Genomic DNA, 22,980 nt, shown 5'->3' with positions numbered 1-22,980 from the left:
CTGTCTATGTATAGCCAACCATAAGGAGACATTTAGGACATGCTTAGAGAATGCTAGACTTGAGGGCCTAGAGGGAGAAGAGTCTGCAGAGAGTGCGGTCCCTGAGCTGGGCTGGCTCCAATCTGACAGCTTTGGCTCAGGCCTGGTGAGGCAGTGGGTGGTCTGCTTATCTCCTGCTAAAGTCTCAGGCCCTTCCCCTTTTCACTTGCATAGAACAGAGGTGAACAGCTGGTTGCTTGAAAGCCACATTTGGCCTGCGGATGTCTGTTGGGGTAGTAGTGATTGAATTTTTAAAATTATCAACATTTGAAAGTCAGATTCCACATAAAATTTAGAATTTCTGAAATCTCTTTTAAAAATTGGAGGATGTGGCCCTGGCCAGCTTGACTCAGTGGTTAGAACGTCAACTGGCAGACTGAAGGGTTGCAGGTTTGATTCCCAATCAAGGGCATGTACCTCAGTTGTAGGTTTGATCCCCGGCCTGTCATGCGCATTCAGGAGGCAACCAATTGATGTGACTCTCTCACATCAATGTTTCTCTCTCTCCCTGCCATCTACTCTCTCTAAAAATCAATGAAAAAAATATCCTTGGGATATTTTAAAGGATTAAAAAAAAAATTAGAGAATGTGGCATTGCCACTTGGCAACCTGCTGACACGGAGGGACAGCATTTCATCTGTACAGAAGGTCACCAGGACCCCTGCTAGGCTGGTCACATCAACACGAGTTTGCAACCCTACACTAGCAATGAAGGGTATGGGCTAAGTCAGATGGCCTGCATGAAGTCCTGGCTCTGGCACTTAGTAGTTGTAACTTGAGCAAATCACCTACCTATGCCTAAGTTTCTTCACCTGTAAAATCAGGACAATGCCTGCTTCATAGGATTCTTGGGTGGGCTGAATAACATTTGTGAAGTATGCTTAGTAGGGCTTGTGTTCAACAAATGGTAGCTGTGATCTGCTGGGACCTGAGAGAGAGAAGATGCAGGATAGACCACACAGGAGCCATCTTGTCACCAATGAACATTTATTGTGTCCACATGTGCACAGCTTTGAACTTGGCGATCACAGAACGCACTGGGGATAGGGGGGTGGGAGGGGGGAGGAGGGAAGCAAGGAATCAGGTGTGTGTGTTGGGGTCCCCTTGGGTTCCTAAGAATGGTAGTCCCTGCTGGAGTCGCCAGTCGCGTCTCTGCAGAAAGGAGTCATAAGCAGGGGTGGGATTTAAAGCCAGGCACCACGATGGCGATGGGGTGCAATCACTAGGGAAACATGCGGTTTCTGGGGAAGTGTCCCTCCCAGCCAGGCCAGACGGCACCAGCGGGACAGAAATCAGATGCTCAGGTGTCCAAGCAGATAAGGACAAGCAAAATAAATAACCCCCCAACCCTCATCATCACTCTGCTGCAACACGACACAAAAGCTTAGAGACCAGGACCCAAGGGCTTCTGGGTCCCCTCAAGGAAGCTCAGGTGGAAGGTTTGCCCCCTCCAGGCCTGTCTGCCCAGATTTCCTTGGACGGATGGGGCATTTCAGACGCTGGGTCACTGAAGTTGATAGGAAAAACTGCAATGTCAATGGCCTGAACCTGCTCTCTGCCCAACAGGGCCAAGGGCAAGAATAAAATGGCCAATTTAAAGGATATGGACCTGGGAGGCCAGAGGGGCACCACAGCTTAGGGGAGCCCACACCCTGGCCGGCAGGGCATATGGGTTGAAGCAGCCAGCTCCTGCCAGCCCTGCCACACCCTGGGGCCTCCCTCCTACGGGGGAGCCAGACATTGGGCACAATGACACCTAGTGCCCCCTCCCTGGGGGCTACTCCAATCTTCCCCGTCCTGGCAGGGACAGCCACGTTGATTTCCAAGACAACCCCTGCCCCCGAGTGGCCCCAGGGGGCGGGACGCAGTTCCTTACACTTGAAGGGTGGGCACCATGCCCTTGCCCTTGAAAAAGCCAGAAAGCTGGGGTGTTTGGGGGGGGAGTTTGGGAAGGGGAATCCAGTTTGGGGGCTTCAGGGAAGAGGCCTCCTCCCTCCTTCCCTCACTGCCCACCCCCAGGTCTGTCCCCAGTGGAAACCCCTCATGGCTCTGACAGGCATTGCTCCAGGGCAGCCATGCGGTAGTGGCTGGCCGTCTCCTCACCCGCCTGCAGCCTCATGGCCTCCCGGCACAGCCGGTTGGCCCGGGCCAACTCCACCAGGACACCCTGATAGGCGGCAACCATCTCAGGCTTGACGGAGGTGGGGCTGACGCTGCCGAGCAGCTGGAGCAGCTCCTGTGGCCAGCGGGAGCGCAGGGCAGCGGGGGCCAGCCAGGGCAGCAGTGGCACGCAGCCAGTGAAGGCCTGCATGCCCAGGAACCAGAGCTCCTGCAGATCGGCCCAGATGCCCTCATAGTCAGGGGACAGGGCCAGCACTGCCTGGTCTGAGCCAGGTGTGGCCCGCGCCACGTGGGACTGGGATAGAAAGAGGATGGCGGCCGCGAAGAAACCTCTGGATGCTGGTGTTCCCTGAAGAGCTGGAAGGCAAGGAGTGGGGGCATTAACAAGAGGGGCCAGCTGCTTTGCCAGACCCTTACTTTCCCTTTCTATGTGGACACTCAAGGAGCGAAGCATAGCCTGGAATGAGCCTTCCTGGGTTCAAGCCCTGCCTTTGATTTCACTGTGTGACCTTGGGTAATTCACTTTTCTGGGTTTTGTTTCTTCACTTGTAAAATGGGACCTACAGTAGTACTATAATCTTAAATATCTGCTGTGAGAATTAAATGTAATAATCTTGGTGCACTCAACCTCATGGTCAGACCTTCCTATAGCCTGAGTAGTGACAGGAGCCCTGCTGGGCCTAGGGCTCCTCAACAGGCTGAGGAAGTTGCACCAATTTGATTCGTGGGCCAGAAGAGGGCGCCAGAGGGGACCAGGAGCTTGTGACCCAGCTTTGCTTACCTGCTGGGCTGGGGTCACCCCTGCACTGCAGACTCTCTCCCAGAGGCTGTTAGTCTAACCTGGTGGCATTTGTGGGTGAACCAGCATTGGGGCTCTGCTCAGGGCCTGTGGTGGTGATGCTTGGGACTGAGGAAATTCAGGGCTAGAGAGCAGGGGGGCTCCTTGTCCTGTTGCTGGGTACCCCCTTGGGATCCTTATAGGGAACAGGCAGCTGAGGGTACAGGCTCAGTACACCCTGTTTCCAGGCATCTGCTCAGCTCTTCCAACCTGACAGATGGGGCACAGGGAACAGGCAGGGACAGAGGGACCTAAGCAGACACCCACGGCCAAAGTGGGAGACACAAAGGGCTGGTAGGGGCTGCCCCTCCCCCTGCACACAGCCAGAGTAAAGCAGGGTTGGGGAGGGGGTATGTGCAGAGGAGCACCAAGCACTGAAGCTTGTCACAAGGGAGGTGAAGTGCCAGGCAGAGAAAAACCTCAATGGAGAGGAGTCAGGTTTCTGACTCAAGGCTGGGGGTGGCTCCACCTTGAAAACACTGGATTCAGATTCCTTGGGCTGCTGGATTTCTGAGTAGGCCTGTACTTACACCCACCAGACCTTGCCTTAAAAGTCTTCAGAAAGAAGAGAATATTATCATTTTGTGAAGAAGGGTAGGGTGGGGTTGGGGATGGAGACATAATTTAGAGAGTTCCTCTGATTGGAAAATTCTGTAAAACCATTTTCTGAAAATGGTGACATGTCCAGTAGCCAGCAGGTCCACCCAGCCGTCTGCCTCCATCCATTAGGACTGGGTCCCCAGGACTTACCTGGAGAGGTGCTAAGGAGCCGGGCCATGAGAAGGCCCAGGGTGGCCACGTTGGCAGCGAGAAGCAGCCTCCCCTGCTGCTGCACTAGTGCAGGTAGCGACGTCATCAGGGTGTTCATAAGAGATGTGAAGCAGGCATCTCGCCTGGGAAGAAAGGGAAGTAAAGATGGGGGGTGGGGGAGAGTTGATAGAGTCAGACCAAACCCTGGGAAAACTTGGGATCCTGGGGTCCCGGTTTCACCATGCCAGGATTTGGCAAAAAATTAGGCAGCAGGATGGAGAGTTCATTTGGGCTCCATTCATGGCATCTGGGTTATGACTAGAACGGGCAGATGTGCCCAGAGGGATTCCAGAGATGCCAAATAATTGTGTGGGTGGTTCAGTATAGTGAGACCCTTTCATGCTAACACTAACAGGAACACATGGGCACAGGGAAGCAAAGTAGATGGAAGTTTGGGCAAGTTTGAGCAGTACCCCCTTTGCTTCCTCCAACCTCCTCCCCAGCCTCACTTGATCAATCCTGGTGCAGTGACCACGAGGTTGAGGAAGATGTGGCAGCAGGTCTGCAGGCCGATCTCCACGCTGTCAGGCAGCACTGAGGTGTCATGGCCAGGGGACGTGAGTTCCCACTGCTGTAGGAAATACTTGCACAGAAGCGAGGGTGCCCCCTCCTTGATCAGGATCTCCCGTGGCCCATCTTCAACTGTCAGGTGGCACCAGCCGGGCAGGAGGAGCCTGGGGATATGAAAGGGACAGATGTGTGAGGAGTGGGGAGAGATTCCCTTTTTGGGGGCACCCCACTTAAGAGAAATGGAAGTAGGGGAGGAGGATACATCCTCATAGATACCGCAGAAAAAGTACAAGCTTTGGAGATGCACAGGCCTAGGCTCAGACTTGGGCTCTGCCACATGGTGTGAGTGTGGGCAGTGACTTTGACCTCCTTGAGTCTCACTTTTCTCATCCTGAAGATGCAGATGAGACTGATGTCACAGATTTGCTCTGTGGATGTAATGAGATCATTTTTTGGTAAAGGGTATAGAAAAATGTCTGGCATGATATTCAATAAGCAAGAGTTCTCTCCTAATAGAGCAATCTGGGGTTGACAAGTGAGACTTGGCAGTCCAGGAGTCCTGTGGGAACAAGCCTTCTCAGACAAACAGAAACAATCCTCAAGGCAGTCTCCAGTCAGGAAGTGATGACTGGAGAGGAGGTGTCTATATGTTACACTTTTCTTTAAAACAGTCTGGCTGGACAAACTGCAACTACAAACTCACCGGAGAGCATCCCCTGGCCAGGTGGGCCCTGGAGTGGTGGGGGAGATGGCCAGGGTGGCCACCTGCTGAGAGAGGTCATTGGCTTCCTCAGCCTCCTCATAGAGGGTCTTGGCATAGCGAACGAGGAAGGGCAGCAGTTGGCAGACCTCCTTGCGCAGGGATGAGGTCTCCTCGGCCAGCCAGGCACCCAGGATCCGCACCGAAGCAAACACAAAGGGCTCCTTCTGCTTCTCCGGCCCCACCTGTAGCCACAGGACCCCTTTGAGATGGAGCAGGATCCCTGCCTGGACAGCATGCCAGCCAGCTTTGGAATAACAACTAGAAGGGAATTCTAGCCTGGGCCCTCAAAGGCAGGCCCTCAAGGCATGTCTGCTGAGCCAACTGGATTATACATGTCATGCCCTTGTACTTGCTGGGACTCAACTAGTATTCCCCTTGTCCTGACACCTCTAAAGTACCTCAGGGCTAGAAGGAAACTTGGAGGTCCAGAGCTAAGTAAACACTTGCCTCTATAGGAGCTCTGAACTGGGAGGAGTTAGCTGAACTTCTACAGAGAGCAGGAACCAGGCAGCCTCGCTCCTTTTCCCTACAGGGTTTCAAGTTTGTATGTGCGTGTGTGTAAAACAATGCTACAGATTGAGCAGAACAGACTGCTTCAATTGTGTGTGTGTGTGTGTGTGTGTGTGTGTGTGTGTGTGTACTGGGGGGAGAGTTGGGAGTGGGAGGTTACTGTGTTATGTGCGCGTGTGTGTACTGTGATGTGAGTGCACATATGGTGTGTGGTATGGTGCTTGTGTGGAGGCACAAGGAGGGAGAGAGAGGAAGGCTCGGTCACACACTACATCCAGGAGTGCTGCAGGATCAGCCCTCGGTAAGAACATCTTCACTGTCTCCCCATCACATGGAGGGGCAGGAGTTTTACTTTCCCCTTCCCCATGCCTGCTGGCTCCCCCGACAGTGGGTTCCCTCTGTGGGTCACTGCACCCTCACCTGCTGCAGGTAGTGGATGACAGCCCCGATGGCCTCCTTCATGATGCTCACAAGCTGCACCTTCTGTGGCTCCTTAAGCAGTGACTGCTCACAGCGGGTGCATTCCTGGATCCCCAACTCCATGAGGGCATAGCAGGCAGTCACCACATCCTCTTTTACCTCTGTGCCCGTCTCCTCCAGTGCCAGCCGTACCTCCACGCATGCTAGATTCACCAGCAGGGCCAGGAACTTGCTCCCGGAGCTGCCCGCCGGGATCCAAGTGGAGCCACAGGCGTGCGCCAGACGGGCTGCCAGCTTTAGTGCAGGGTTGCGCTGCCAGGAGCTCAGCTTGCTGCCGAGGATACGTGCCAGCCCGGCCTGCAGATCCCGGAGGCATTCAGAGGGCACGGTTGTCGGGGGCAGAAAGAGAGGCAGCAGTTGGCAGAGCTCAAACTTGCTGGCATCTTCGGCTTTCTGGAAATCTTCACTGAGGCCCCGCAACACCGCCAGCAGGTCAGGCTCCGCCTCCTTCCAGCACTGTGTCTCAGCAGCAGCCAGCAGCCCCACCAGAAGTGCCAGGGCTTGGTCAAAGCCATAGCCATGCCCCAGGTATGCCTGACACAGGGCAGACACAGTGCCACCAGCAATGAGGTGCCGGGGCCCACGGGGTGTACCTGCCACAGCTGTCAGGCATTGGTAGGTGTCATCGATCATGGAACGGCGGGCAGCATCATCAGGGTCCCCCCTAGCTGTGAGGAAGGTGCCAAGGATGGGGATTTTGTTTAGGACCTGGGGATGGGCGGCCAGTTCAGGATCACTGCAAAAGCAGGCCAGCAGGGCCACACCCAGGGCTCGGAGAACGTGGTCGGGGCAGCCATCCGGTGCCTCCTTGGTGGTCAGGAGACGATTGGGGAAGGTGAAGCCCACGGCATCAAAAATCCGCCGCCGAGTTTTGGCATCGATGTCACCTGCTTTGACTGCCTTGGTCACCTGAAGGGGGAGTATGTGCTATCAGCAGGATGAAAGAGGTGGCAAAGACTGTCCCCTTGTACCCTGGGGTGTTGACTCTAGCAGGATTAGGTTAAGTAATGGGACTCACTCTGGGATCAGGAAGCCTCCCAGAGATCATTTCATCCAGCTCCTTCCTTCTCCCTGGAGACAGACAGGTGTGACTTCTAGGACCCCTCATCTATGATTATCTCCATGGAAGGGAGGTCCAGGTCTCCTCAACTAACTGTTCTGCCATTTCATCACCTGGTCAGTTAGGAAGTTCTTCCTGATGTCTAATCTAGATGCCTACAACCTGAGTTGGAAGGGGCTTAGAACTCAGTATTTAAAATCCTCCAAGGATTTAGAGTCCCTTCCTAATTGCTCCCTCCAGCAACGTCTCTGATCCATTCCCGCCACATTCTCAGGGGAAATGGCTCCTGTGTCTCGCCACTCTGCCTGTCAAAACATTTCCCCTTACATTTCACCTAAACACCTCCTCTGCTGCAGTGTGAGCCCTTGACTCCAGAGCCTTCTCCTTGTTGCCATGGCAAACAAGCAGCGGGCTGTACTCCCTCCTCCCTTCACCCCCCACACACCAACCCCCCTCTTCCCAGCACTGCAGCTTCTGCTCTGCTGTCCCCAGCTTGGGTTTCTCCAACAGGGTTAAGCCCAGAGCCAGTTCCCTTATCCTCAACCTCCCTACTGCCATCCTGGCCATCCCCCTGGGACCCCTTCCCAGTCACTTCCAGTCCTGCTATCCTTTCCACCCCCAGAACAACCATCCCCAGCACTCAAGTACTCTGCACTAGTTACTACCTGCTGCTGTTACCCTATGAGTCAGCTCCCATCTGCTCTGGGACACCCCAGAGAGCAGACCTAGGCAGCCTCCTCCAAAGCTCCTAGGGCCACAAGCATTATTCACCCCCATTCTCCCCCTTTGCCCCTCTATTCAGTCCAAAGAGGCATCTTGAGTCTACTTGGTGACTCCAGGGTTGCCAGCACCACCTACATATCCTTGGGGATTTGCTGACCCCATTCCTAGGGGGCCCAATCACCCAGCCCTTCCCACCTCCCAATTTTCAGTTAGCTCCTTACTAGCAGCAGGGCTGCAAACTGCTCGCTGTCATTCTTGGCCTCACGGAGGGCTCCTAGGTAGCGCTCCAGGGTGGGGTTTCGGCCCTCTGCCTGGTTCAGAGCTGGCTCACAATCCGAGGCCATGATGCCCGTCTTGCCCAACTGTGAACACAAGAGGGACTGAGCATCCCTCTGCAGAGGAGGGGCGGGGGCGGGGGCAGGGGTGGGAGTGGAAGATGGAAGGAGGGATTAGCACAGTGGGAGGGATGGGCTCCTCAGGAGTGACCTCCCTTTAAGGGGCTGGACCTTCAAATCTTTAGGGCATGAAGGGACCCTGGTCCAAGGTCACCTCCAGAAAGCGGGAATGAAAGGACCATGCATCCTGCTGCTCAGTTGGACAGCTCTCCTCACCAACCTCCTGGGAGTGGGAGGGAGCTGGCCCCACAGTTCAGCTGTCCCCTGGCACCAGAAGCCTAGTTTTATCTCCCTCCTCTAAGGCACACAGGGAGGGAGTGGTGAGGACAGACAGGTAGGAATGGAGACATATAAGAGTGAAGTTCGATTATCCGTACTCAGACTGACAGGAGGGAAAAGGGCACCCTACGTTTCCTTTCCCCTCCCTTCCTCAAAAAAGGCAGGACGAGCCTCAGCAGAAGTGAGGATGCAGGGCGCACAACACCAAAGGCTTGGAGGCCCCTCTGGGGACCCCACCCCTCCAGCCAGGGCTCTCGGTCGCCCCCGCAGGCTCTTTGCCTCCTCTCCTTTCCCTCCCTCGGGCAGCAGCAGCAGCAGCAGCAGCAGCAGCAGCAGAATTAACCCCTTGCTCTCCCTCTCCTCGCCCTCCCCGCCTCGCTACCAGCCGTGGATGCCGGCAGGGGCTGGAGAAGCAAGAAAGGGTCCCGGGTAGCTCCCAGGACAACGGAGAATCCAAAAGCCGGATAATCGAAGAGGGGCTGCGGAGATGGGGAGATGAGAAGGGGAGAAGGGTTCCTGGCAGTCACCACCTGTCCGGCCGCAGCCAGGTCACAACACGACATTGATGAAGTCACGACAGGGCGGCGATGAGATCACACTTCACGATGGTGCGGTGATGTCACGGAGATCACGGCAAAATCACAAGGGACAGCCCCCAAAGATGAGAGGGCAAATTAAAAAAAAAAAAAAAGAAGAAGCTATATATTGAAAAGAGCTGTGACAAAATGGAGTCTCGACAGGGCACGATGGTGTCGCGATATGGCGCGATGGAGTCACGATAGGGTCTCCGGGGTGTGTCGGCGTCGATCAGCGCCGGCTCGGAGAGGCCCCGGCTGGGATGCAGGGGAGGGCCTGGAGGGGGCTGAGCTCACCAGGCTGCGGCCCCGAGCGGCGAAGTCCTCTCCGAGCGAGCGCGATGCTCCAGGAGCCTGGGGCTGCTGCTCACACCGCGTTGCCCACTCCCAGCTCCCGGCGGCTGTAGCTCCACCCCCACCCCCCGCAGCGCTCTCGACCAATCAGAGGCGTCTTCACTCCGGGCCCTGGCCAATAGCACGGAGGGGCGCTAAGCCGTCGGAGGTGCTGCCGCTGCCGCCATCTTGCTTGTGGGTATTGCCCGAGACTGGGGCCCGGGCGCGCGCAGGGCAGGCGAAGGTGCAGACCGCCTCTGGAGTGCGGGAGGCGACGGCCTGGAGGCTCGGGTTCCTCAGCCCGTAGGTAGTTCTACCTCCCAGACCTGCCCCTCCTCCCGTCGGTCTCGCGGCTGGAATTGACTTTCCTGGGGGGGTAGGGTGGGAGGGCTAGCTAAGCACGGAGAGTGTATTTCCGGGTTGCGCCCGGAGGTGGGAGGAGGCGGCGTTTCCGGCCGCCGTCGCTGTCCGGGAAGGCTGAGGCGAGAGGGAGCTGCTGGGTGGGAAGCCCGTGCTACCTTCTTCCTCTTCCTCCCCCTCCGGGTGAGGGGAGCGGAGGTGGGGTCCCCACCCCATGGACCGGGAGGAGGCGGAGGCGCCCGATAGCCGGGGCCCCGCTGTGTGGCTCTGAGCCCTGGTAGGTGGCCCGAGGAGGCCGGCTGCCCGGCCGAGGACCACGAGCTCAGGGGAGGGGCAAGCGGAACGGGCTATTTCTGGGGTGCGCTGCGGGGTGACGGGACCCGGAGGTGGCGCTTCTGGCCCGGCCAGGACTGCCAGCTGCTTCTGGCTTTATAGATGCGGAGGTCGGGTCCCAGGCTGCACTCCTCTTCTCAGGCCGGGCCTGGCCCTGCAGCTCCCTCCACCCCCCGAAGGACAGCCCGGCTCGGGGCGCCGCGGTCTCAGCCCCCTCGACTTGTGCAGCCTCGCCCTTAGCTGCTGTCTCAGGTGTTTGGTGTTTCCACCTAGGTAGAAAGTGGATGCAGATTAAGGAGGGCGGGGCTGAGCACGACGTGTAAATTACTCTGCGGAAACCTGCCTTATCCAAGACTTGGACTTGGGAAATTATGCCCCACGGAGGGGTCCCGTGGGGGCTGCGAGGGAGCACAAAGGTGAAATGAAGGAAATCAGAAGAGAACCAGGCAGGATTCCAGGAAAGCTTTGCCTTCTCTCACCTCATGGTGGTTGTGCCCAACCGACATTAGATGCAGCAGGTGAAGAGAATTAGCTGACTCGTGTGCTTTCTTAGATGATTAACAGACTGGAAGCTAGGAACAAATTGGATAGACGACCCCCCCCTCCAAAACAATCTGTTCATTTCCCCAGCTATTTGGAAAACAATGTCTGCAAATATAAGCAAAGCTATTTATTCATGGCAGTCTGTTCTGTAACTTTCTCAAATATCTGAGACTTTTTATTTTTTTCTTAAAGGGAGCTTTATTCTTGATTACTCACACCAACTGAATAGGCTGTTCAAACATATCTTATCGCTGTGTACATAAATGGAGTTCCACGTATATAGCTGACAGACTGAACTATGATACATTCCCCATCAACCTGAAGTATTAAGTAAACATTACCCCCTGCTCTGTCTGAACAGCTGCTGCAACAGAGAGTGCTTTTATTTCGGGTGTACTTGTAACGCCCCAAATGCCAGAACTGTTGCAAGCTTTTCTAGATTTTCATTTGTCAAGTATTGTGGGGGTGTGCGTTGTCTCCCTGGGCTGTTACCGTTGATTCTATAACCAACCATTTGGATCTTGGTGAAGTGTTGTTCCTGCCCTGGTCAGCAAGCCTTCCACTAGACCCAGCAGTGATTTATGCCCTTTGGCAATTGTAGGTTTCATAGGAATGACTGGTTGGGAGTTCATAGCATAGCTCTGCCTCTCTCTTATGCATGATTTGTAAGACATTGTACTTTTAATCAGCTTGCTAATTCAATAGTGTTTATTACTCCCATTTTCAAAACCTATTCATTTAGTGCTTCTATCGCCCACCTGTCACGCTATTATTGATAACAGGTGCTGAGTCACCTTGAGTTTTAAAATCCTTTTGTGGTAGACAGAAATTGTTGCTTAAGATACATGCACACACACACTCTCTCTCCCATTACATCTTAGGAGGCTAGAGAAGTTGCTGGATATACTAGTACTTTTAGCTTAGGCTCCATTTATTAATCCCTTGAGCATGTCTCTGGTGCACACACCTTTCTGCCCCCTTTCCCCTAACATACAAGTACAAAACAACTAGAAACAGGAATGGATGGAAGTGAATGAGAAAGATGAAGTCCTTCGTATGTTTAAGGCTCAGTGAGAGCCTTTTCTTGGTTGGGCTGTATCTTACTTTTATAGCCGTGTGTGTGTGTGTGTGTGTGTGTGTGTGTGTGTGTGTGTGTGTGTTCGAATCAAACACCAACTTCTGGCGTAGGGGATGACTCTCCAGCCAACTGAGCTATATAGGCCAGGGCTTGGACAGAAAGTTTTTGAATGGCTTCTTCAGAACTTGATCAACTCTAATAATGTTGACAGGATTTATATAATTATATGATATAGGGAAGTTGTGTAATACAGAAGAAATTGATGGAAAATCACTGTTTTCCTCCTGAAAGGGACATATGTCAAATAGCCCCTAGATTCTAGAGTAGCCAGCACAATATCTAGCACACAGTAGGGGCTCGGTAAATATTTGTTGAATGTATGAATTCAAGTCAGGAATTGCAAATGATTCTAGGGGTCAGGGAGGTGACATTGAAGTATACATTGGATAAAATTTTAAGATAATAGAGGTGGGGGCAGTAGCAAACTGGAGAGTATATGCCCTGCCTAAAGACCATCACATTAAATTAAAACAAAAAGAAAAACATGACTACATAAAACCTTCAGGTCCTACCTCATCTTTTCATAGATAAGAAAGTGTATTGGTCAAAGCCACAAAGCTGTTAGCAGAATTGGTACTGAAACTCAGATCTTTTTTTCAGGCTGGTATTCTTTCCATTCTTCCACATAGTTGATTTACTGTTAGACTAGAAAATAATGGAATACAAGTTGTTTCTGTTTTACAGTGGATTCATTTCACATCCCTTGCTATCTTTTTTATCCTGATAATTATAGGCTATGTCAAAGCTTAGGTTTAAAATTTATGGGCAGAGATGAGCAGTGAAAGACAAACTTGAAATTTTTCTTCCCCCTAATTTATCATGTTCTCTATCTAGCATGCCACATTTCTAGGAATCAATTATTAATTACTTGGCATATTATTTCTTCTCTTTCTCTCTCTCTAGTGGATTGGTTCTGCCTATCTGGAAGGCAATGGAGAAGAAGCTGGGAGTCAAGCCAAGTTCTGCTTCCTGGATTTTATCAGGATTTTGTTGGCAGACATCTGTGAAGTGGTTGAGAAGCCTGCATCTGTTTTATATTTGCTTCTGCTTCAGTGTGCTGTGCTTGTCAACAGGTACCATTTTCTTTATAGATTTATTAAGGTTTTTAAAAAAGGGCATTTTGTGTGAGTCCTTCAGTTCATTTTAAAGACTATATAGGGAAGTTGGTAAAACAGGAGGCAGAAAAGCGGTGTGCTAATTGTCAGAAACGGGCTATTGGTGGACACTTAGTTGGAATTATTTGTTTTGTTTTGGTACTAACAATTAAATTGGGTTCTTTCTCATATAAGAGAATTGGCACAGTCATTTGGAGATTTGTTGAGGTGTAATGAAAAGAGAAAAGTTTCAGAGTTGGACAGACCTGACACCTGGACTTGGAGCTGGGTATTTCCACTTAATAATAATAAAACTTTGAGCAAATTACCTGTTGTCTATAAGGAAGGTAAGACCTACCTCATAGTTTGATTTGAGAGATAACATAATTAAATAGTATGGTACAGCATCTGAACATAGGTGCTTAGTAAATGATACTTTGCTTCCTTTCCTAAAAGAATCAATGTTACAGGGAGAATGTGTTCCTTGCTTTTCCCATAGAAAGGGGTTATGCTAATAGATTTCATAAAGTATGTTTTCCTCCTAGAGATTATTTCACCAGCTTAGAGCGTCTTTCCAGAAAAGAGTGCCAAGAAAGCTAGATTTCGCCCTGGCCGGTTTGGCTCAGTGGATAGAGGGTCGGCCTGCGGACTCAAGGGTCCCGGGTTCGATTCTGGTCAAGGGCATGTACCTTGGTTGTGGGCACATCCCCAGTAGGGGGTGTGCAGGAGGCAGCTGATTGATGTTTCTTTCTCATCAGTGTTTCTGACTCTCTATTCCTCTCCCTTCCTCTCTGTAAAAAAAAAATCAATAAAATATATTTTAAAAAAAGAAAAAAAGAAAGCTAGATTTCAAAGGATATCCTTTCTTTCTTTTCTTCCCTTCCCCATTCAGTTCATTCGTTGACATTGTTTCTTTCAGAGTATGAAATGTGAGAAAATAGCAATTTGAGAAAGACTTCTGAGTATGCTGCCATTCTGGGTAGTGACCAGAAAAGGCTTCTGTTGTAGAGATCACTGTCTGGGATAACTAATCAGCCTTTTGCTCCTATAATTACAAAGGTTTCTATTGCCGAAACCGGTTTGGCTCAGTGGATAGAGCGTCGGTCTGCAGACTGAAGGGTCCCAGGTTCAATTCTGGTCAAGGGCATGTACATTAGTTGCGGGCACATCCCCGGTGGGGGGTGTGCAGGAGGCAGCTGGTCGATGTTTCTCTCTCATCGATGTTTCTAGCTCTCTGTCCCTCTCCCTTCCTCTCTGTAAAAAAATCAATAAAATATATTAAAAAAAAAAAAAGGTTTCTATTGCTTTCCTAAAGGAATTGGTGGTCATGATCTTGAGACTCAAGTAATTTCTGTATATAGCAATTTCAGTAACATCAACTTTGGGGTTTTTGTTGTCTTGCAGAGGTGGTTGATGATTGCATAATTATAGCACTGGAAATTGCAGTTGACAGAAAGCTGACCTAAATGTTTTTTACCTAGATGATGCTTTGCTGGGACAGCTATTTCAGGCTAACAGTTTATGTAAGATCATTTGAATTAAATAAGTTACTGAATTGGCACCATCAGAGGGGGAAAACCACATTTTTTGGAATGCACTTACAGTATTCAAAACCCCTGGTTACAAACCTTACATACCTTATCTCATTTAATTCTCAGGATAAGCCTAAAACCAATAGTTTTATTCTCATTTTATAGATAAGGAAATTGAGGCCAAATGACTTGACTAGGATCACATAGCAAGAACATGATAAAGCCAGGATCCTAAACCCAGGTTTGTCTGCTCTAAAGCTCATGTTCTTTTTCGATGCTACTGTATCTTCTAACTACAGGTGATCTTTTGGAGGACCAAAGACAATTTTTTTACCCTGAACCATGATATTTGAGGGATTCCAAGTACAGAGGAGGAAGAAGCATTTCCTAGTTTTTCTGTATTTTTTGGGCTAATACTTGATTAGACATTGTACTGTGGGCTCCTTGGGTTAGTCTTAATATTCCTGAGCTGGGTGCTTAAAAACAGCATCCTAGTGAGCAGATTGAGTATTAAGGTACAAAGTTGGTATTGTTAAGAGTGGTTCTATTGGGGATTAGATTGTACTACTTGTGTTTTAAGAAAGTTTGGAACTTTTACCATGAAAGAACCGAGAATCGAGTGTGTTCAAACTGAGTGAACGTGCAAGCAACAAATGACAAATTTGTTATATATTTTAATTTATCAGATCTCTTTCTCATCATTTTTTAAAAAAAAAAACAACAACAATATCCTAGTAGAAAAAACTGAATAAAGGACATAAACAGAGAGTAACATAAGTAAGAAATTAAATGACTTACAAACATTTAAAAAATTTTCATTCTCATTACTAACTAAAGAACCATAGATTAAAGTGACATAATTTTTAATCCATCATATTGATGAAAATGAATGTAAAAATATCTAATGCTGCCAAGGGGTGATGTGGTTGACCTTATATTGTGCTTGGGAATTTGAACAGAGAGTTTTTTGGCATAAATATCAAGATCTTCAAAATTTTTATGCTCTTTGACTTAGTAATTCCCCTTCTAGGAATTTATCCCAAGGACACATTTAGAAGGAGAACATTCATCAGCACTCACTTATTCTATGTTGCATAACATTGTATAACTTCCCTACAATTGAGAGTTGTGATTGTTGGGCAGTTGTATTCCTTGGGAATGGGAATGCAAGAACAAAGACACAAAAGTGTGAAATAGCCTGGTATATAGTGGAAATTCTACTAGTATAAGCAGTTTAGTGTTGCTGGTATATAAAGAGCAAAGCTGGAATGGCAGCTCCTGAACAGGTAGATGGTGCCCAGGTCACGAAGGATCTTGTATGCCATGCAAAGCAACTTTGATTTTAATCTTTTTAGGTAGGTGGTCTACAAATTTTCTTGATTATGTACTCTAATCCATAAAAAAGTTAAGGATGTACCCCAATATGTGTTTGTTCATATGTTATAACAAGTACCATTGTACTGGCAAAAGCAAAAATGTAAAGGGATCAACTAAAAAATATATAAATAGCACTAATATTTTCATATTCCAGTGATTTGTCTTGTGCACCTCTTTTAAGCAAGCATTCTACCTTAGAGATCATTGCTTTAAGGAATTAGGAGCTATTGAAAAATTTAAGCAGAAGAAGAATACTGGTAAATTTCTAGATCATTTTGCTGGGATATAGAAGAATGATAATAGTGGGGATTGAAATAAGATGAAAAGGGGAGGGATGTCAGGACTAGAGTAGGATATCTATTAGGAAGTGAATGGAGTAGTCCAGGAGAAAATTGATGAGGTTGTTTTTCACGGAATTTCTCACTGAAGAGAGTAATTTCACTCAATATGAAGTAGTGCTAAATAGATGGGTAAAATTTAGGAGTTCTTTAGTAAGAAATTAGAGGAGGATATATATATATATTTTTACTGAGATATAATTCCAGAACATTTCATTAAACCTCCCTCCGCTAAAAGAAACCCAGTACTAATTAGCAGTCACTTTCTATTCCTTCCTCTCCCTAGCTTCTGGAATCCACTAATCTATTTTCTGACTCTGGATTTGCCTATTCTGGATATTTCATATAAATGAATTCATACACTATGTGATCTTTTATGTCTGGCTTCTTTCACTTAGCATGATGTTTTCAAGGTTCATTCATGTTGTAGCATGTATCAGTACTTCATCCCTTTTCATGGCTGAATAATATACCACATTCTGTTTATATACCTAGGAGTGGAATTGCTGGATCATATGGCAATTCTTTAACTTTTTGTTTTCTAAAGCACCTGCACCATTTTACATTTACACCAGCAATATATGAGGGTTCCAGTTTCCCTCTGTCCCCACTAACACTTGTTATTGTCTGTCTTTTTTTATTTTTTTATTTATTTTTTATTTATTTATTTATTTTTTAAAATACATTTTATTGATTTTTTTACAGAGAGGAAGGGAGAGGGATAGAAAGCTAGAAACATCGATGAGAGAGAAACATCGACCAGCTGCCTCCCGCACACCCCCCACTGGGGATGTGCCCGCAACCAATGTACATGCCCCTGACCGGAATCGAACCTGGGACCCCTCAGTCCGCAGACCGACGTTCTACCCACTGAGCCAAACCGGTTTCGGCCTGTCTTTTTTTATTATAGTACAGGATGTTACTGAAGTTTAGAAAAATGAGGGAGGGCTTCATGGAGGAAATAGAACTTGGCTTATGCAGAATACGTATATAATTTGCAGATAAACAGTCACAGTAAGAAACAAGGACTGGTAAAATAACCAGATGGGTACAAATTATTCTTTTGTTCACTTTTTTAAAGTTACATATTCGTTCAACAAATATTTATTGAGCTAGACATGTTCTTTGTGAGGAATCTCTAGTCAGTTCCCTGACTTAGTCTTTCTTCCCAACCAGTGAAGCTTTCTGAATGCAGATAGACCACACCAGACATCTAGTGAGGTCTGGCTTCTGCTCAAACCTCGGTTTTTGCCAAGGTAACTAGTGACCTTCTGGAGACCTTTATGTGTTTTTTTTTTTAATATACACTTTTTTTTTTTAAATATACACATCTTATATTAACCAGTGACCTAGTTGGAGACCTTTATGTGTTTTTTTTTTTAATATACACATTTTTATTGATTTTAGAGAGGGAGAGAGAAAAATAGAAAGATTGATGATGAATCATCAATCAGCTGCCTCCTGCATGCTCCCCACTTGGGATTGAGCCCGCAACCCAGGCATGTGCCCTGACCGGGAATCAAACCATGATCTCCTGGTTCATAGGTCAACGCTCAACCACTGAGCCACGCCGGCTAGGCAGACCTTTAGTTTTTATTGTAGTTAACATCTCTGCTGCATTGCATACTTCTTTCTTGTGACTTTCCTTGGTTACCTTAAGTTACACCAGACTTCACTTTGTTCTCCTTCCTGCTGATACATTAAGCTTTCTAATTATTCTTCCCTCATTCCCTTCTTAGCTTGTCCCTTAAATGTTTTGTTCTTCATGGTTCTGTTTCTACCCTTTTTTGTCTCATTCTTGTGTGCTCTCTCTGGGCAATCTCATTTCCCCCCATAATTATAACCTATGTGGCCACTACTCCCATATCTATAACTGTTCATTCACTTCTGTCTGGGTTACAAACCATATAGCCACTTCTATGTTATACATCTGCAATTGGATGTTTCAGCTACCTCTAACTTTTTTTTTTTTTTAAGTTTTTTATTTTTGCCCTGACTGGTTTGGCTCAGTGGATAGAGCATCGGCCTGTAGACTGAAAGGTCCCAGGTTTGATTCCGGTCAAGGGCATGTACCTTGGTTGTGGGCACATCCCCAGTGGGAAGTGTGCAGGAGGCGGCTGATCAATGTTTCTCTCTCATCGATGTTTCTGACTCTCTGTCCCTCTCTCTTCCTCTCTGTAAAAAATCAATAAAATATATTTTTTAAAAAGATTTTCATTTTTACTGATTTCAGAAAGGAAGAGAGAAGGAGATAGAAATATCAGTGCTGAGAGAGAATCATTAATTGGCTGCCTCCTTCATGCCTCCTGCTGGGGATCAAGCCCGCAACCCAGGCATGTGCCCTGACTTGAAATTGAACAATGTGACCTCCTAGTTCATAGGTCAACGTTCAACCACTGAGCCACACCGACTGGGCACCTCTAACTTTATATATAAAAACTGAACCCATGATCGTTTAGCCCTTTTCCTCCTTTTTTATCCCCTACAACCATGAAAAGATCACCTTCACTCATATTCTGAGGTAGAAATCCCTGAAACATTCTATACTCCTTTCTCTCCTCCACATTCAAATCACTGTTTGAGGAGTACCATCTCATGTTTCCAGGCATAGTGTTCCGTTCCTCTGCATGTGCTGTTATCATTCTGCCTGACGTACTCTGATTCAGGTAAACATAAAGCTCCTTTGTAATGCTTTCCCTGGGTACCCTCAGTTGAACTGTTCTTTAATGTTCTCATATAGTGTCTGTACATCTCTGCCACATTATACTGTGGGGTTTTAGACTTTTGAAGAGAGGTCTGAGTAGGTCTTGCTCTGGAGTGTGGCCTACTCTAAGGTGAAGCCTTTCTGGTGTTTGCTGATCTGCAGTGTTAATGTGTTTTCTTTGCTCTTTTAGAGCTGGAATTCCAAAATGCTTCTGCCTTCTTCCCCCAGCACTGCATAACTTGTGGTGATTCTGTTTCCCTCTCAGCCCTGTACCATCTACATCTAATAAACCTCAGTGGTCTTGCCCTCTGCCTTTACATCCCACCCCTCAGCCTGGTAGTGGACCCTTCCAATGGACTTCTGGGGCCCTGCCCCCTTTTTTCACAGTTCCTTCCTCTTCATTGTCTTACCACTCAGATTCTAGGCAAGCTCAGATGTCTGCTTCTTGGTCTCAGTGAAGCCCCTGCTCTCTTTGGGTTCCAGCTTTCTGTGCCCTGGTTGGGAAGTTGTACCCCACAGAGAAATGGGCAATTGTAGGACTCACTTAAAGTGTCCCTTATTTCGACTCGCTCTGTCTTCACTGCTAAACTCACTCGCAGGCCCTTGCTCTGTGCCCGCTGCTCCGCCATGAGCGCTACCCGGACGATGTGCGGTGGGTGCTCCGCCGCCCAGCCCGCCACAGACGAGATCCAAGCCATCGTCGACAAGGTGAAGGCCCAGCTGGAGGAGAAGGAAAACAAGAAGTACTCCACTTTCAAGGCCACGGAGTACAAGAGCCAGCTGGTCGCAGGGACTAACTACTTCATCAAGGTTCAAGTTGAAGATGATGACTTCGTGCACATTCGAGTGTTTCAAAGTCTCCCTCATGAAAACAAAGCCTTGGCCTTGCACGACTATCAGACCAACAAGACCAAGCAGGACGAGCTGACCTATTTCTAGTTCTGGATTTTGAACTGAACCTTCGCCACGTGGCTCTCTGTCACGTGTTCGTGTGCTGGGGTCATAAATGAGCGGCGTCTCCGTGCTGCTCTGCACCAATCTGGTGTCTCTGCTTCTGACTTTAATAGCGTGATTTTCCTCCCAATCAATGATCTCAGCTAAATTGCTTTCCAAGCGGCCTTAGGTGATCTCGAAATAAATACATTTTTAAGTTAAAAAAAAAAAAAGTGTCCCTTATTTCGAGGGTTATTGCCTTGCACTGCCTCTTATCTCCTGAAAACAGTTGTCGTGTATATTCTGCCCAGTTTTATAATAGATGGCAAGTCTCGTACTAGTTACTCCGTCATGGCTGTGAGTAGAAGTCTACTGTGATTACCTGCTTATGTATCTGCTTCATGAAACTGTCTTATTCATGAAACATGCCAAGCATCTGGCACATAGTAGATAACAATAAAGGTTTGCTGGTTTAGCTTAAAGATAATGCTAGAAATAGCACCATGTTGGAATATACATGTTAAGGAGAATCACTCTTTCCTATTCTGGTTTTCAGTCTTAGCCCATTAATTAAGGACACTTCACTTCCCAGGAGGGAATAATATTTGGAAGGAAAGTCTTCTTTTTTCCTACCCTTTCTCTGGCTGTCGTCATGAATGGAAGACTGATTTTCCTGATTGGTGAATTTGGAAAAGAATCCTGTTGTATGAAATGACCAGTCTTCAGGATTTGTATGTGTTTTCTCCCTGCCATGTTCTAACTGGTTTGTCCATGGTAGGACAGCCTGCATTTGTCCAATTGGTTAAATTTCATTCTGCATAGGAAAGTATTAGAAAGCGTATTGTGATTGTACATCTAAGCTATGTTCTCCAGTCACCTTATCGCTTCTTATAATGATGATATTTTGATATCTGTCTACCTCTTACTGCCATGTTTTATTTTTTAATTAGTCCCAATCTCTGGGTGGAAGAGAATAATTATCACCCTCAAACCCCACAGAGACTGCAGATGGGACAAAAACAGCTCCTGGTTGGGCAAGAGGTCTTTTCCCCACTAATTCTTTTTTTTTTTTTTTTTTTTTTTTTATTCCCATCCGCGCGCCCGCCCTTCCTCTCCCCACTAATTCTTGTTTTGATCTCATAACTGCTTATATTTGCCCCTGGCAGACAGAAGGCACCTTCTTTGTACCTCACCTTTGATTGTACTCTGAGGGCTGTAGCCCCTTTGTGCCAGTCAGACCAAGTGGTATCATTTTCTTTTAAGAGAATAATATATTTTGAACATGCATTGGTCTTATCTTCAAGAGAAAAGCATTTTCAGGAGACTTTTTAGGTGGCATTATATCCCTGCTCTTCTTGTATCTGCTGGGCACCTAATTTAAGGTGAATGACTAATGGAATATGTCTCACAGCAATGAGCCTTCAGCAGGAACTTTCTCCTGCCAAACTGTCCTATATTCTTCACTACATTGCAGTATAGGGAGGTAATAAATTATTAATCCTAAATCTGTCTCCTCAGATTGTAGGATAATGACTTGAGTACACGGCAGCTGGGGGAAGGTAGAGTGTTCTGGTTGTTAACACAAACTATGCAAGCTTTTTTATTCTAAAAGTCAGCTAGCATTGAGTAAGTCAGTGGTATCTTGTTATATCACAGTTTAATTGCGCTAAGTAAGACCAGTCAGAATCCTCTAAAGTTAGCCTCTCTCCCAGTGAAATGAAGTAATTGTCTCTTGTTTGAATACTTTTTAGTAAAAGATAATCATCTTAAGTCCTTCTCTCTATCTTGGAAAACTGTAGTTTTGGTGGGTTCTTTTTGCCTTTTAGAAACATGTAAACACATTTCCTAACAAAGTAAAGAGGGATAAGAAAATGACATAATTGGCCAGTAAATCCAATTTAACTTAAAAATTTTCTTAAGTTGACTTTCCTCAGGAAGTCCTCAAGGGAGAAAATAGTAATATAGTGGAGGAGCTTATCACAACAAAATAACATTGCAGGGCCAAAGCAAGGCCATTTGGCTTATTTTGGAGATTGTGTAAAAATCTTACTTACTGGAACAGCTTCCAATTCAAGGCATTATTATGTGGAATTGGCCGGAACATGACCAAGAACTATGTGTCTGGTTAGTGTTTGGACATTTTTTTCTCAGCTGAGTAGTATTGAAGAAATGGGGTCAAAATGCATAGCTTTTGGTTTAAGGGCCTGCATTTTGAACTTTCTTTCTGATCCTTTATCCAAGAGCTTCCTTTAAAAAAGTCAGCCCATGTGGTTAGCATCCTTTAGATACTTTTGGTTCCTGACAGTACAGGATTAGTTTTAGAGAGAAGTTAAGAATTGATCTTGATCACCTACCTATTCATCAACTAAGCAAGAGACAGAAGGCACTCAGGAGTAAGACAAGCCTGAATGTGAGTGCTGTTCTATTATACTAGAGGCCCATAGCACAGAGATTCATGCAATAGGCCTTCCTTTCCCTGGCTGCCAGCACCGGTTTTCCTCCAGCACTGGGGACCCAGGCCTTCACTCTGGCCACCGCCTTCCATCTTCGCTCTAGCGGGAGCCTTCAGTCTTCTCCACTCCAGCCGGAGCACCGCTCCTGAAGCTCCCTCCGCCCTCCCCCTCATAGCAGGCGTCCTGTGCCACCCAGCCCCTCTGTGCCTGTGTATGCAAATTAACCCACCATCTTTGTTGGATTGATTTGCATACTCACTCCTGATTGGCTGGCTGGCATCGTGGAGGTATGGTCAATTTGCATATTTCTCTTTTATTAGTGTAGATACTGGTTAGTGTTTCTGAAACCCACCTTTCATCAATTTCCTTATCTACAAAATGGGAATGACAGTGCCTCTCATAGGATTGTTGTGAGGATTAAATAAAATGTTCATGCAAGTGCTTAATCTACTTCCAGGTGCATAAATAAAAATTCAGGAAATGTTAGCAGAGTCATTATAATATCTATATATATAAGGCTGATATGCTAAGTGTCTGACCATCCGGGTAATGACGTCACATAGCAACGCCTGGTTTCCTCTCCTTAGCGACTAGTCTCCTTGCAGTTTCTTCAGCCCAGGAACATGACTTGCTTTATAGCCAGGTGAAAACATTTCACACTTTAACCAAATGTCTGTGAAGTGTTTTCCCATTTGATCCTCGCAAGAGTCCTGGAGTAGGTAGTTAGGAGACTCGGTAG

General features: G+C 47.5%; 3 protein-coding genes across 4 annotated transcripts in view; 2 read left to right on the top strand and 1 right to left on the bottom strand.

The window, feature by feature from the left end:
* Positions 1-1,017: 1,017 nt before the first annotated feature.
* On the bottom strand, positions 1,018-9,509 carry NCDN (neurochondrin). 2 transcript variants are annotated; one of them, XM_028159976.2, is made up of 7 exons: positions 9,059-9,509; positions 8,076-8,216; positions 6,012-6,980; positions 5,022-5,263; positions 4,258-4,482; positions 3,749-3,891; positions 1,018-2,517 (listed from the first exon to the last, which is right to left on the bottom strand). In XM_028159976.2, exons 1-7 carry the CDS (start codon positions 9,089-9,091, stop codon positions 2,081-2,083), a joined length of 2,190 nt encoding a protein of 729 aa, XP_028015777.1. In that variant the 5' UTR covers positions 9,092-9,509; the 3' UTR covers positions 1,018-2,080. The 2 variants fall into 2 exon arrangements, with proteins under 2 accessions (XP_028015777.1, XP_054577386.1); XM_054721411.1 differs by lacking the exon at positions 9,059-9,509 and adding an exon at positions 7,090-7,142 and having other exon boundaries at positions 8,076-8,137.
* A 2-nt stretch (positions 9,510-9,511) lies between these two features.
* KIAA0319L (KIAA0319 like) overlaps positions 9,512-22,980 on the top strand; it is a 105,288-nt gene continuing 91,819 nt past the window's right edge. The window contains exons 1-2 of the mRNA XM_054721410.1: positions 9,512-9,739; positions 12,714-12,883. Coding sequence (XP_054577385.1) covers positions 12,742-12,883 — 142 coding nt within the window. The 5' untranslated portion in view covers positions 9,512-9,739; positions 12,714-12,741. The remainder of the gene's footprint in view (positions 9,740-12,713; positions 12,884-22,980) is intronic.
* Positions 19,402-20,002, top strand: LOC103294712 (cystatin-B-like). Its single transcript, XM_054721413.1, has one exon. The coding sequence runs from the start codon at positions 19,483-19,485 to the stop codon at positions 19,792-19,794; it is 312 nt and encodes a 103-aa protein (XP_054577388.1). The 5' UTR covers positions 19,402-19,482; the 3' UTR covers positions 19,795-20,002.

Source organism: Eptesicus fuscus, chromosome 9 (assembly GCF_027574615.1).
Source record: "Eptesicus fuscus isolate TK198812 chromosome 9, DD_ASM_mEF_20220401, whole genome shotgun sequence".
Classification (NCBI taxonomy): domain Eukaryota; kingdom Metazoa; phylum Chordata; class Mammalia; order Chiroptera; family Vespertilionidae; genus Eptesicus; species Eptesicus fuscus.
This window is presented reverse-complemented; position numbering and strand designations above follow the sequence as displayed.

Coding starts and splice junctions, on each gene's coding strand:
- NCDN (XM_028159976.2), bottom strand. CDS start 9,091: ATGTCGTGTTGTGACCTGGCTGCGGCCGGACAG. Junction 8,217..9,058: donor ACCTGGCTGCGGCCGGACAG/GTGGTGACTGCC, acceptor TTGTGTTCACAG/TTGGGCAAGACGGGCATCAT. Junction 6,981..8,075: donor AGTTTGCAGCCCTGCTGCTA/GTAAGGAGCTAA, acceptor CTCCCCCTTCAG/GTGACCAAGGCAGTCAAAGC.
- LOC103294712 (XM_054721413.1), top strand. CDS start 19,483: ATGAGCGCTACCCGGACGATGTGCGGTGGGTGCTCCGCCGCCCAGCCC.